The 15,513-nt window shown below is 42.8% G+C and overlaps 1 protein-coding gene across 1 annotated transcript; it reads right to left on the bottom strand.

Annotated features, from left to right (window-relative positions):
• Positions 1–1,005: 1,005 nt before the first annotated feature.
• On the bottom strand, positions 1,006–15,085 carry LOC310682445 (DGAT1/2-independent enzyme synthesizing storage lipids-like). Its single transcript, XM_083451336.1, has 8 exons — positions 13,987–15,085; positions 8,233–8,385; positions 5,191–5,565; positions 3,931–4,095; positions 3,352–3,542; positions 2,873–2,933; positions 2,272–2,411; positions 1,006–1,189 (listed from the first exon to the last, which is right to left on the bottom strand). The coding sequence occupies exons 3-8, from the start codon at positions 5,468–5,470 to the stop codon at positions 1,085–1,087; spliced, it is 942 nt and encodes a 313-aa protein (XP_083307462.1). The 5' UTR covers positions 5,471–5,565; positions 8,233–8,385; positions 13,987–15,085; the 3' UTR covers positions 1,006–1,084.
• Between the last annotated feature and the right edge of the window lie 428 nt (positions 15,086–15,513).

Here is a 15,513-nt window from a genome sequence, read left to right as displayed (position 1 = left end):
TTAGGTCAAGTTAGCCATATTGAGCTGAATGCTGTTGGTATATCCCTGCTATCACTGTTGTCAGTTTGAGCTGTGTGTGTAACAAAAGGGAGCCATACCAGAGTGAAGGTGTCCTCTTTCTTTTGTCTTCATGTCAGTTTTAGTTTGTCGGTTAATTTTTCAGTGTCGTAACTAAGATGTTTCTGGCTGCTGAGAGGAGGTGGGTTATAAGCTCTTTGTGGTGTAAGTAAACATTATTGTTTTGGAAAATAGGGCCAATTCTGGAGTGGGTTCCAATACCTCCTTAGTTATGTTACATATTTTTTGTAGGACTGCTGTCCGAAAGGGTTGGATTCGGGAACATTCCCACCACATGTGAAGGTATGTGCCTGTAGAGGTACAGCCTCTTCAGCATTTTGATAAGGTTCCTGGATGTATTAACACCAATTTCCTCAGGGTCAGATGCCATCTATTGATAAGTTTCAAAGTGAGTTCTCTTCTTTTGGCTGGGGAGGTTTGGACCAAATTGTAATCCATGGGGTAGAGTTTATTTTGTAACCTATGTCATGTTCCCATTGTTTTTTCATTGTGTCAAGTGAGATTGCGGGGTTGTGAAGTAGTATTTTGTATATTGCAGAAGGAGCCTCAACTCAAGCAGCTGTGATAGGTGGCCATCCAACCTCTCCCATAAGGCAGCCAGTTTGAATCTTCCCCCTCAGTTTACAGCATTTCTCCCTTTTGTGGCACAAAAGCGAAAAACTCATGTCTGGGCGAGGGAAGGCAATCCCGCTTTCTGCCTGCCATAGCATACTCTCTCTCTCTCTCACACACACACACACACTCTCTCTCTCTCTCTCTCACACACACACACACACAAAGTGGAGACGGAGCAGGACAATATTTTATTGCAGGATAGGGCAGGAAAGCACCTGTAACTTCCAAACCTAGGACCTTCTGCACACACAGCAGGTGCTGAGCTACTGAGCTGGGGACCCTTCCAAATAATTCATATACAATCCAGCACAATTCTATGCATGTTAACTTAGCTTTAATTACATAATTATTAATTTTTCCTATTACAAACATATGGTTTGTTTTATATGGACTAGTTGGCTTTGTCATGCTTATCAAATCGTTCTAAAAGTGCTCTTAATATATTTCCTGGCCTTTTTTGGTGCCTGTCCCGAAGATTTTCAAGTGCAGTCTTTGCCTGTTGAAAGAAAAACAAAATAGATATTCACAGTTATTAATATCAGTGAGGAAAAAGCAAAAGGCATCAGAATCTTTGGCATCCAGAATCTCCTTCTTTCCAGCAAAAATGTAAATGTAAGCAACTGAATTTATTTTGAGGGACGATGCTGCAAATGTAAATCCAGTCATTTGTATTCAGAGATGTGTTGCGTGAGAGGCCTTGTGTATCAACACTCAAGAGCGGCTTTTTAGGCATGGAGGGTTGAGCAAGAGGAGCCAGGGCCAGCAAACTCTACATTACAACCGCTGATATCTCTGTGAATCCAGCCCATTGTATTCATGTTTACCCTGGTTTTCTCATTTAGGAAGGCCCCAAAATTGTTGACATTCTTTTAGACAGCCCTAACGAAAAATGTGTTGGAGATTCAGGGTAGGTAGCTCATTGGATTGGAATCATGGCTGTTAAAGAGAACTGTATCCAACAGTGCAGTTTGGCTCATGCAACACACATCCATGTGTACAATGAATTGTCTTCCTCTTCAGCCCTCTCACCACCCTCAAAAACTGGCACTGGGGTGACTTAGAGGGACCCTCTGGAGCCCAGTTCTGGGGCCCATAGTGGGGGAGAAAAAGTTCCATTGTGTGAGCAGATCTCTCTGTGCTGCACTAGATAAAATGCATAGTTTCTCCCATTCAATTAGTCTGAACAAGTTAAGAAGAGGAAAAACTGAGCGAGGAAAATAATGCACAAAAGTGTATATAATGAACCCTATCTCTGGTCGTATAGAATGAGGAAGTGAATACAGTGGAACCTCGGGTTGCGAACGTGATCCGTGCGGGAGGCACATTCACAACCCGCAACATTTGCAATCTGCAGCGCCGCATCTGTGCACGCACAGGTCGCGATTCGGCATTTCTGCGCATGTGCAAAGCGCGAACTTCCAGGTTCGGTGTGGTACACAACCGGAAAATACGTAACCTGAAGCGTCTGTAACCTGAGGTACCACTGTACGCAGAATACAATTTAGAACTGAAAGAGAGAGAAACAAACAGGGTAAAAAATATTCTGCTTCTTTACTTCCAAGTGTAGGGTTCACTTACTTTTTCAGCCAGCTCTGTGGCAGTTATATTTGGATCATATGGGATGGGTTCTCCAACATATGTCCTCAATTTCACTGGGAACCCTCCAAGGGTGGGAAGGAATACGCATCGAGTTTTCTCATACAGCCATTTTGTCAGACCTGTGTATGAAATGGAAGAAGATTAGGAAAGAATTTCAAATTAGTTGGCATTCTGAGTGTTTAGCCGTTACAATCCATACATCACAGCGTGGAAGAGTTAAATAATATAAGTGCTTGGGGAAAGAGATGCAAGATATTCAGTCAGCTCTTCTCATACTTTGCAATCAGGGTCATAGGTTGTGCAATAGACTGCAGAATATGGTTTGTTTCCTGCTCAGTTCCCCTCCATGTTAGGGTTGCTACCACATTTATCTATTGTAGCTTTGTTTTAAATTTAATGGGAAACTAAGCAAGGACTCAGTTCTGAGGCAGGCAGCACAGCTTTTTGCAGATAAGTGTACATGGAATAAACTCTACTAGTAGGTAATAAATAGATATTCTTTTTTTAAGAAATACTAAAATGTTTATTCCCTGATATCAGAGCTCTTGGTCAACCAAGGAACATAGGAAATTTAGCTCACTTGTCTTTCCAATGGTCCTGTATGCTTCACACATGTTTTGGGTAAATATAGGGATGATGGGCTAAAAGATAAAAGATGGAATAACAATGAAAAGAAAGGCGAGAACTGGAAAACTACTTCCCCCCAACCGTCCTGCCTTTATTTTTCTTAAAGACTAGGAAGAATGCTTCACATTTGGTATTATAATGACAGGCAACTCATAAATTATTTAATTGGCTTCAGTTCAAATATCTCAGATGAAGAAACTTCACAAGCTGTCCCCCAGATTTTCAGGAATTGAAGAGAAAAAAGAAAGAAAAGCTGTTTTTCTTTCTAAATGCCATTGATTTCTGGCTCTCCAGATAATCATTTGACACCAAAACAGGATGTCTGCCATTCTTGGCTATTTAGGATGCTAGATCAAGGATTTTAACACATTATGTCATACGCCATTTCCAGGATATCTTGAGGTCAATGTAAATTGCCCAAAGGTCACTCACCACTTTCGCCTCCAAAGCTATCCGAGCGAAACCTCTGCGGTTACCCCACATTAAGCTGTAATCATTACTAAAGTATGCTTCTCTAGCTCCACCAGGTATAATGCCCAATAAATAGCCTTTCTTCAGAATTTCCACACATTCAGCATTCGTGAAATCTCTCAAGAAGACAACATCAGACATCATCTTCATCCCTAAAAAAATAAACCCCAAACAGAAAAATGCACTTTATATAACTCTTATTTAGGAAATAGTGTGAATACTATACAAGTGTCATTATTCAAATGATATTGCACTATTATGGATCACAAGTACAGCTCTCTGCAAATCTTCTTCAACCATGATTTCATGAAAGGTGACCTTTATGCTAGTTCCTCTTTTGCTCACATGTTCTTGGAGTAATCTTTTTCTGGTAAGCAATAGAGTGAGACTGAGTGCAATTTCACCTATCGGTGGTATTTTATTTTCTGTTGCTTTTTACCTGCTTGCCTGATGCACTGTTTTATATTTAATCACTTTGTTTTATGTCATAGTTTATACATTTTTATCTAAAAAGGCATGATTTGAATTTAAATCATTTACCTGGCGTCCAATACAACATGTGATCAATTACTGAATGGCAATGTAACCCTCTCTTTTTATAAAGTTTAGTCAGAAATAATATATAGTTGATAGGAAAAGGTGGATGGTAGAGAATAATAATCCCTGGACCTTTAGGGAGACGGTCCATGTCCATAACTTCATAACCTGAAAATAATACAAAGTTTAACAAATAAATATTGCTTTAATGAAACTAAATACGATATCACCATCTTTTAGTGGAGGAAAACAGTGTGGTTCAGAAAAACTAAAGGTCAGGTAAAAAGCTCAAGCATTGTGGGTGCTAGGCTATCATCCACAGGAAACAGAGCTTACTCTGGTGGTCGCAGAATTAAAGAAGGGGGACACCTACTCTCCTGAAATGTTCTTTCCTTGCTTACGTTTGGGCATAGGTGGAATCATTTTTTGCCCAGCCTTTGAGACAGCTACAGTGGTACCTCAGGTTAATAACTTAATTCGTTCCGGAGGTCTGTTCTTAACCTGAAACCGTTATTAACCTGAGGTACCACTTTAGCTAATGGGGCCTCCCGCTGCCACCGTGCAATTTCTGTTCTCATCCTGAAGCAAAGTTCTTAACCCGAGGTACTATTTTGCTGCTTCTTCCTCCTCCTCCATCACTGCTGCTTCCCATGGTTGCAGGGGAATCCTCCTGGAGGTGCTTTGGCATGGCTCTTACAATGGCCAAAGTGCCTCGGCTCTGGCATGACTGCAGCCGAGGGAAGCAGCAGAGATTTTGGAGGAGAAAGCGTCAAAGGTGCAGGGGGAGTGAGTGGGGGATGGGCAAGTGGCAGCAAGATGGTGGCAGGGGAAAAAGAGGTGGCAGTACAACGTACCGATGATGCGTACCGACAGAAAAAAAGCACTGGCTGTAAGCAACATTCTCCCAAGTTTCTTTTGGAGACGAGACATGCTTTAAATGTGATTAAATGTATGGTGTTTATGCAGTCACCAATTGACCCTTTCTTCTGTGATATGTCTTAATTTCATACCTCATAAAAAGTTTTGTATTTCTTTATGATTGCTTATTACATAAATAAATATTGATGGCTTTGTTTTGAGCCTTATGAAGCCAAATCAAACTTGTAGCTATTGTGACCCCAAGGTGGGTTCAGAGCTACGCTCCTGATGCACTGTGGCAACTATTGTTCCAGTGCTTGAAGCCTGAAATTCTGATGCTCAGTACTATGAAAGTATAGTGGCTCATAAGATGGAATAATTGGTATGAAAGAAACCTTTACTCACCATGCCATATCTTTCCATATGTATCTACAACGTTAGCTATAACTTGCTTTGGCTTGTCCCAAAATTTGCTATAAAAATCATTTTCTTGGTGGTTATTCATCTTCTTGTAAATATATAACAATAGTGAGGCACAAGAGGAAAAAAACCAGAAAACCAATATTTCTGAATAAAACAACATCAGAAGCACAAAAAACCACAGAGGGTGAACCACCGAGGTCAGGTAGTCTTCTAAATAAGGAAAACTAATCCAGTTTTCCAGCATTTGAGTAAAGCAGCTCATTGTTTCCTGATCTGAAGCATCAAGTGTATGCCAATGAAAGAAAGAAATCAAGTGGAATTTTCCACAGTCGTAATGGTTTCCCCCCCACCATTTACCTGGAAAACAGAAAATGCAGTACATTAGTTTGAATTGCCACCCCAGAGACATTCATGAAATCTCATGCTATTTACTATTTTTCTAGTTTTCCCATTATAACTTGCCAAGTAGACATATTGTTTTTTCAACATTCATTGCTGGGATGTACAATACAGTGGTACCTCTACTTACGTGCCCCTCTTGTTACGTATCCTTCGGGATATGCACCCAGCAAACCCAGAAGTATATTTCCGGGTCTCGCCGCACACGCATGCGCAAAAGTGCTCTGTCGCACCGCACGCATGCATAGAGCACGCATCTCCGGTTGCAGAAACCTTGGGATCTAACTGGAGCTCCGGAACGGATCCCATCTGCAACCGGAGGTACCACTGTATTAGTAATGTATGATTCATCACATTTCAGTCAGAATGTAGTTCTGGCACCTCTCAGGTGGGCGCCATTGTGAGCTGATGCTCCTTCCACCTGCTTCTTGTCTTTATGTAATTCCGAGAAGCCCCAAACGAACAATTCGAGTCAAAACAGAAGCTGGCCAGCGTGTGCAAGTCTACCCCTTTTTTAAATCTATGACTCCACTCCTAGCCGTTCCTAGCCACAATTTGTCAAGCTACATGGAGGGGCCAATTCGTATATCCTTTTCACGTGTACTGGTGGTGGGCTTTAAGCATTCCAGTGAAGCCTCTACCATTGCACTCATGTGCGTTTATGCAAGGCCCTTCTGAGCTGCTCTCGTCATCCGCCTGAATCTAAGAAAACGAGGGGAGGAGAGGGCGCACCAGAACTGTTATGTACTGAAGTTCTCACCCTGGGCCAGCAGTGGGATACTGTAGATAGTTATGCAAATGAAGGATCGAAAGTGACGTTCAGTGATTGGATAGTTTGCATGCAAATGAAGGATCGAAAGTGACGTTCAGTGATTGGATAGTTTTAGAAAGTTGCAACAGTTACGTTGTTCTGGAGCTCTATATAAGCAGGCTGACTGAGCTCCTCAGTTCAGTTCTGTTCTGGCCTTTGAATAAACAAGAGCTGTTTGAAGAATCGCTGTGTCGTCTGATATGTTCGCCCACAACTTAACAAGAACCATGGAGAACTGGCATCTGTTCAGGGTTGCCCTGAGTCGCCCAGTGACTTACTGTAACAACTTCATGGTTGGGTTCTTTTTTGGGAAAGAGCACTAGTCACAAAGCAAGCTGGTTTCATTCAACTGCTGTTCCATTTTTCCCCGGTACATTGCTCTCTGTCCTGCTATTTTCTATGGAGGCTTTATACATATGTATTGTCCTCTTTTTGTCATTATTATAAGATTTAAAACCAATTGCCTTCTATGTGTGATCACAGATGTCTGGAGGTAGCCCTGTTAGATTTTGGCAGCAAAAATAAAAAAATGAGTGTTGTGACACCTTAGAGATAAAGTTAATGGCTGCAAAACAAACCCCATCTACTCAGAAGTGAGCACCACTGAATTTATCAGGATTCCTATCTCTGTGTCGGAAACCCTGCACATTAGTAAAACAGCTCCCTTCACACTAGAGTCTTGCTGTTCAAATGGAATGCCCAATTAAGGTTCAAATATATTGATGACCAGATTACCCTATGTCTAAATAGCTAGTTGAGTAAAAATATGTGGCATTATATTACTGCAGAGTTGTATATTTCTTCTGCAGATCTGTGTACAAACAGCTTCCCCTATGTAGCGCCCCCCCCCCCCAATTTGTGGACCTTAAGGAAAGAAGTGTGCAGGGGGTTATACCAGATGATCCTCAGGGTCCCTTCCAACTCTGATTCTAAGAGACATGGGTGGTGCTGTGGTCTAAACCACTGAGCCTCTTGGGTTTGCTGATCGGAAGGTCAGCAGTTTGAATCCGCGCAATGGGGTGAGCTCCTGTTGCTCTGTCCCAGCTTCTGCCAACCTACAGTAGCAGTTCAAAAGCATACCAGTGCAAGTAGATAAATAGTTACCACTGTGGCAGGAAGGTAAACAGTGTTTCCATGTTCTCTGACTTCCTTCACAGTATTCCATCGCACCAGAAACAGTTTAGTCATGCTTGGCCATATGATCCAGAAAGCTGTCTATGAACAAACACCGGCTCCCTCGGCCTGAAGCAAGATGAGTGCCGCACCCCATAACCACATTTGACTGGACTTAACCATCCAGGGGCCATTTACCTTCTATGATTCTACTGGTATTAGAAGAATGATAAATTCCAGTTGTGACTAAAACAAAGTGTTTTATATTGCATATATTTAAGTCTGGGTTTGCTCTGCATCCAGTGCTCTCCTATTGCTGGTTTGGAGATCTGTTTACTCATGACATTAGCCACCATCTATATGTGGCTAATGTCATGTTATTTCTTATGAAATACTGTATATTGGTTAGTTTTCCCTTAAACCAATTTCAGATAAACCCTGATTGAAAAAAGAACACCCTAGCTGTGTTTTAAGTTGACAGTTTGTAAACAGGCTATAGTTTTCATACAACTGGTTTTTATACACACACACACACAAACATTCTGCTGACCCCTGTTCACGGACAGACAAATAACACAACTGCTAGCACATTTGCAATGCTTAGCAGGGTCTGGTATGGTTTCCAGTTTGACGGGGGTCCGTGTACTGATTCCTTGGGGTTTCTTCCAACGCTACAAGTCTATGAAACACAAACTTTTTACTTACGTTCCTGATAAGCCTAAATTCCCTTTACATCAGTTACCTCTCCATGGGACCAGCAGAAGTTCTCTCGTGGTTTCTTTCATAGGCTGTTTCACTCCTAATGTGATGCATCCCTTTGTGATGTTTTAAGAGACTCTGATGGGCGTGACACCCTATGAAGAAAACAAGCTTTTTGGAAACGATACAACTAGGTTTTATTCCCATATGCAGTTAAACATGCTGCGCGAGGTAATAGCAAGCATTGCATAGTAGCATGGTGAATCACATAAATCCTGTTCTTGGCAAAGGATAAAAGGTAGGAATTCTGACAACTATGTTGTCTCCCTTTGCTTATAGCTCCCTTCTGCCTTGAACAGAATGAACAAGTCAAGGAACAAGCTACTTACACCAACCACCGTCAAGAAAAATACAACATTGATACAAATGTCGGGTGCCTGCCCCTCTGTCTGCTGAGGACTGGCAAGAGCCCATTGATTCCCAGGCATGCACACAGGGTCTGTGTCCCTTTGGAGAATAGACAGTGGAGATTCTCGTACTTTAATAAATTTGGTTTATTCACCTATTTACAAATTCAGCCTGCATGGAGGAAGTCTAGATCTTACAGCATGGCTCACAGCAGTCCAGGGAACCTAATATGTGGGGTTAGAAACAGAGAGAAACCAAAAATTGACAGATTCAGCCATCCCTACTCTGTTTGCAGCATATACCTTTTCCAGTTGACCCAGCCTCAAGGTAAACAGGCAGTGCTTCTTGCTTTGCACACTGAAAATGAGCTATCCCAGAATCCTCAAATGAAACGTGTAGGAAAAAGAGACGTTTTAGCAATGTTATCCTTGTATCATCGTCTTCCAATCTCCCTTGCTGGGCATTCAACCATAGTGTATTTCAGTCAGGATATTTGGAAAGGGAGGGGAAGATAAGTTGAATATGACCCAACCAATTATTTCTTCATCCGCCTCAATTTGTGTAATTTAAAAAACAAAAAAACAAACAATTTTTGTTGGTTTTTAAACAAATACGAATACATTAACAATTACCATTAAACCCTTATCCAGCAGTACATCTAATAATGTTTGTTCTTTCCATTGACTTTAGACATAAGCTCACACATTCAGTGTTCAAACCTCTCCTCTGAGAAGATTGAGCAGCTGGTATAATCAGGCCTTGATTTTTGTCATTAACAGAGTTAAAGAAAGAGCTCCACATTTCTTGGAAAGTGTCTCTATTTGTTATGCCTTTAATTGCCCTCCTGTCTGGTGAGATGTTAAGACATCACTGTATCTCAGATATTATTTTCCCATATGTTCAGGGGAATTTCTTCTATTGCTTGTCATGGCTAAAAAGTGGCTGCTGTTTCTTTAATGCTAAAAGAACTAAGTCAGCATGAGTCAGCGGTCTACAATGACTCATGCAACCTTTCACCAAATTGTACCTGTATATATAGAGTGGTCGATGTTAGGGTTGGGTGTGGGTTGGTTGGAAGCTGGTTGCATTTGGTGTGTGTAAAAGCTGTCAGTCGTGGTTGGAGAAGAAGACTTTTTAAGAATAAAAGCAGCAATACTCTGAAAGAATACTCTTTCTCAAAGACTCTTTTGTGCCAACTAAGGTCTGAGGACTAGGCAAAGGAGTAAAAAGGAGGCCAGAACCTTTTCTTTTTCAAACACTGACAGGTTATGGGCCCAGTGTTTCTGAGCATGTGCAGAGTGCAAAACAACTGACAGCATCTGAGCAGGGAGCTGGTGAGTCCTGGTGGTGTATGGAGCCAGTGGCTGTGTGTTGGAGGAGTTGGTGGCAAGCTGTAACTGTCTGCAGCGATGCTGGAGGGGCTAGAATCTGAGGATGAGGAAAGCACTCAGTGTCGGCTACTGGAACAGTTTGAACTGCTAGAGGACCACAGTAGGTGACTCACAGAGCGGCTACACCAGTTGCAGAGGCAGGCGGGACCTGAGGGTCAACAGAGGCAGCAGCTTGAAGCCAGTGAGTGCCAGCCAGGACCGTCTAGTCAGACTTTAAAGAGAGAGTCAGAAGAGATTGCTGGAGGCCCCACAGAAGGGGCTCACCAAGCACCAGCAGAGATGGCAGATTTCCAGTCTTCCCAAGTTGTAAATATTGGGGGAGGCATCCCTTTTGAACTTGTCTCAGAGAGCAACTGGCTGAGTTGGTTGATAAAAATGCAGCAGTTGTTAAGGAGAGATGGACTGTGGGACTGTGTTGAAACGGAGGTTTTGAGACGGGACTCTACTGAGAAAAAATGGCTGGATGAAAGGGCTCGTGCCCAAATTATGCTGTTTTTGAGCAACTCTGTTATTGCATGTAGCAAATGCCAGCACAGTGTTTGAGTGCTAGAATTAAGGACAATGCATGTCAGAGAAACTGCTGGAACTATAATTTCTCTGACCAGAAGGCCATTCAGGACTGTTATGAAAGAAGGTGAGAGTTTGGCAACTCATCTTCAAACGCTGAAATCTCTGTTTCTTCAACTACAGCAGAGAGGTAAGCGTTATGATGAGACTGACCAAACATACATTATCCTTTCCAGTTTGCCTGAAACTGATTGCCCATGATTAACAGCATGGAGAGTATGCGTCCCTGAGGTCTGACCCTTGAGTATGTTGTTGGAAGATTGACCAAAGAAGCTGAAAGAAGGTCAGATAGACAGGCTGAACTCCAAGGGCGGAGAAGTTGCAGCTGAGGGGGCCAGCGCCAGAATCTGCCAATGGAGCAACACCAAGGTTTGGACTTGGCCATGGCAGTGAGGAGGTGCTATAGATGCAACCAACCCGGGCATCTCCAATGTCAATGCAGGGCAAAACCTCCAGGAGACGACATGGAGCAGAGACAGCAATCGACACAGAAACGTAAGCAGAAGGGGTTCTCTTCAGGGAAGAAGAACACGCATTCTGCTCAACTTGTGTCTGCATTTTCTCGAGTGGAGAGGAAGATACCTCGAGGAACATGGTTGCTGGACTCTGGCAGCAGCAGGATTATCTGCAACAGTCGGCATGACTTTAAGACCCTGGGGAAGCCAGCCGACGGAAAAGACTCAATTTATCTTGCTGATGATCGTAGAAGCAAGATTGATGGCCAGGGAATATGTTTCCTTCAGTGTTTGAACACTACTCTACCAGAGACTCTGTTTGTCAGCAGTTTGGACTATTGTTTACTGTCTGTAAGCTGTTTGATTAATGCAGGGTATAGTGTTAAGTTCATGCAGGATGGTTGTCTGATAAAGAATGGAACTCAGGTATGTGGCCATGCAAAGATGGAAATGGGCTGTATGAAATGCAGGACAAGTCTCTTAAAGCAGCTCGGATGGTTCAGGAGAATTTGTCAGTTCATAAGTGGTGTGTACATGAACTGCATAGAAAACTGGGTCATGCAATTTTTTGTGTGCTTTCTGAGATGCAAAAGGTGTGCAGGAATCTAAAGGCAAGAATCCCGACACAAACACATTGAGTTTCTTTTGCCATCTCTTTAGCTGAAGAGGATAGATGGGAATAGGCAAAACTTGAAAACAAAATAGGAATTTAGGTAACACTGAAATTTTAACCACGGGTATTCGCCCAAGCCAGCTAAGGCTGAGATGTATCCATTTCCTAAGTTCTTGTTGAATGCCTTTATTCAGTCCCCTATAGTTTCTACATCCCAGTTGTCTTGTATCTGCAGTAAGGCTAATACCTAAGTACTTAAATTCTCCATGCATTATGACAAATGGAGAGTTAACTAGTAACCAGTCTCTCATAGTGTCGTCTAAATTGATAGGAAGGAGGGCGAATTTAGAATAGTCAGTTTGCAATCGTGCTACCCTGTGATACCTTTCTAACTGTTGCTTAAGTGGCTCAAGGGCTGTTATTGGATTTTGCAAAAATAAGAGGGTGTCATCTGCAAACATATTCACTTTGTGTACCTCATCCCACAGGATGACCCCCTCTATGGAAGTGTCTTTCTGTAGTTGGATGACTAGTACCTCTATGACCAATGCAAACAACAATGGTGACAGAGAGCAGCCGTGTCGGTGCCACTTGAGAGATCTATAGCCTGAGCATCAAAGCCATTGATTGAAATGATTGCCTTTGATTTGTAGTTTAGTTAATGAGGTGCAAGAACTTAGATCCAAATTTCAATTTGTTTAGCAGGCATGACAAAAACAATGAATCAATTCTATCCAACAGCATCAAGAGAGAGTAATATGCCAGCACTTCTCTTTCTATTCAACTCACGTATAACGTTTAATGATCTTCTGAGAACACCTGAGATGCTTCTCGCTGGCAGGAACTGTCAGTGTTTGTAAAAAAAAAAAAAAAAAAAAAGGTTCTGATCTCCCTTTGTTGCCTCAGCCTGGTCATCGGACCCTTGTCAGCATAAAAGAGTCCACGCGAAAAGTATCCTTGCAGAGTACTTTCTGCTTTTATTCTTAAAAGTCTTTCTACAAAAGCGACTGACCAACTGTACACATCAACACTACCAGCTTTCACCAACTAACAAAACCAACCCAACACCAAACTAACATTTCTCACTCTATATATACAACCCGGTGTAGGCCGCTGACTCATGCTGACCCAGCTTTTTTCAGCTTTAAAGAAGCAGCAGCCATTTTAGCCGTGACACCCCTTCTGTTTCTTAAATGCAAAAAACCCCAACAGAAACAATACATACATACAATACATACATACACTATATACATAAACCCAGTTTTGTCATCAATTCATTGTGACATGTTGCTGGCAAAGGCTTAGTAAACAAATCAGCAATATTACCTTGTGATTGACAATACTCCAGTTTGATTACCCCATTCTGTACAAAATCTCTAGCATTTGCATGACGGATAGCAATATGTTTTGATGCGGATTTCATTCTTTCTGAGCCCGCTAAGCAATGCACGATTGGCCATCTTCATACACTTGGATAGGCAAATCTACTTTACAATCTAAATCTTTTAGTATCTGTATAAACCACATGATTTCATTGCATGCTAGCGACAGGCTCCCATATTCTGCCTCACAGGATGAGGTCACAACAAATCCTTGTTTCTTTGACCTCCATCCAATTATGGAATTGGCAAACATCATAACCATTCCACTTGTAGATTTTCTAGTCGCTACACAGCTTCCCCAGTCCGCATCAACAAATACTTCTAGTTTTTCGTCTTTTGTACTAGATATCTTCAAACATACATTTAATGTCCCCTTGAGATATCTGATAAGCCTTTTCAAAGCACACCAATTGGCAGTACTGGGTTTAGATACACGTTAGCTCAGAACATTTGTAGCACATGCAATGTCTGGCCTTGACCACTGGCTTAAATACAACAGTGATCCTATTTTTGAGTGATACAATTCAGGCTGATCAAATTTATCATCACACACTGTCTTTGGGAAATCTGGTGTCAGCACTCAAACACTGTGCTGGCATTTGCTACATGCAATAACTGAGAGTTGCTCAAAAACAGCATAATTTGGGCACGAGCCCTTTCATCCAGCCATTTTTTCTCAGTAGAGTCCCGTCTCAAAACCTCCGTTTCAACACAGTCCCACAGTCCATCTCTCCTTAACAACTGCTGCATTTTTATCAACCAACTCAGCCAGTTGCTCTCTGAGACAAGTTCAAAAGGGATGCCTCCCCCAATATTTACAACTTGGGAAGACTGGAAATCTGCCATCTCTGCTGGTGCTTGCTGAGCCTCTTCTGTGGGGCCTCCAGCAAGCTCTCCTGACTCTAAAGAGTCCAACTGGACACTCCTGGCTGGCACTCACCGGCTTCTAGCTGCTGCCTCTGTTGACCCTCCAGGTCCCACCTGGCTCTGCAACTGGTGGAGCCGCTCTGTGAGTAGCCGACGCTGAGTGCTTTCCTCATCCTCAGATCCTAGCCACTCTAGCGTCACTGCAGACAGTTACAGCTTGCCACCAACTGCTCCAACGCACAGCCACTGGCTCCATACACCACCAGGACTCACCAGCTCCCTGCTGAGATGCTGTCAGTCGTTTTGCACTCTGCACATGCTCAGAAACACTGGGCCCATAACCTGTCAGTGTTTGTAAAAAAAAAAAAAAAAGGTTCTGACCTCTCTTTGTTGCCTCAGCCTGGTCATCGGACCCATGTCGGCATAAAGGAGTCCACACGAAAAGTATCCTTGCAGAGTACTTTCCGCTTGACCATTATTGCTGCGAACAACTTCGCATCTGCATTGATGAGAGTGATTGGCCTACTGTATATGACTCTACTCTCGTAGGGTCTTTCCCTGGTTTCAAAAGTTATATCAGTTTTTAAGAACGCCACATTTGTGGTATATCCCCCAGTTCTAGGATTGAATTGTGCACTTCAATTAGACATGGGACAAGCTCATTGCAAAAGCTTAATAAAATTCTCCTGTAAAGCCATCCAATCCCAGAGACTTTCCAGATTTAAAATTCTTAATTGCTTCTAGGACTTCTTCCTGAGAGATGAATTGGTTTAGGTGCTGTCTGTGCTCATCTGTCAGTAGCTGAAAATCTACCTCAGAAAGGTAATCATCTATTAATTTTGGGGGTGGGTTGTCAGATCAGTACAGAGAAGCATAATATCCTCTGAATATATTGCTGATCTCCATTGTCTCATTACATATCACCCCTTCAGGGTTGCAAATCCCAGTAAATAGATTTCTATTTCTACAGTTTTTGACAGTAGCTGAGATGCTTTGTTGCCAAATTTTTGTTTTTATTACTTTTCTTTCTATTTGTTTATAAAGACCTGCTTTATGGGGTTCAGATATTGGAGTACCCTATTATAAACATAAAAGAAATGTCATCGTTTTAATACAGCTGATTTTTAGGCATTACTCTTTCAGATGTAACATTATTTCATGTTTTAATTAAACACTCGCCTTCCACTCTGTGATTCTGGCTCTACTAGTGTAAGTTCCCCAAAAGGGGCAATCTGGGAGTCCCACCCTTCAGAGGACGCCCTGTCCTTCGCACAGGTGTCGGCAAGCCTTGCGCACTGGGGGGGGGACTCCCCCCGGGCACGCAAGGCTTGCGGGCGGCAGCCTGCAGCGCGGAGCACGGGGGCCCTCCGGAGGACGCCCCGTGCTTCGCGCAGGTGTCCGCAGCCTGCCGCCCGGCGCGTGAGGCGCCCTGAAGCAGAGCGCCCCTCACGCCGGGCAGACATCAGCCAGCCCCACAAGCTCGGGGGACAGCGGGGAGGCGCAGCGCCGCCATCCCACTGTTCCCCGACCTGGTTTTGGGGGGGAAATAAAGGAAAAAATTTTTTCCTTTATTTCCCCCCCAAAAAAGTAGGTGCGTCCT

The sequence above is a fragment of the Podarcis tiliguerta genome (genome assembly GCF_965153285.1).
Source record: "Podarcis tiliguerta genome assembly, chromosome: 7".
Classification (NCBI taxonomy): Eukaryota; Metazoa; Chordata; class Lepidosauria; order Squamata; family Lacertidae; genus Podarcis; species Podarcis tiliguerta.
Note: the sequence above shows the minus strand (reverse complement) of the source record. Positions and strands in the feature narration are given on the sequence as shown.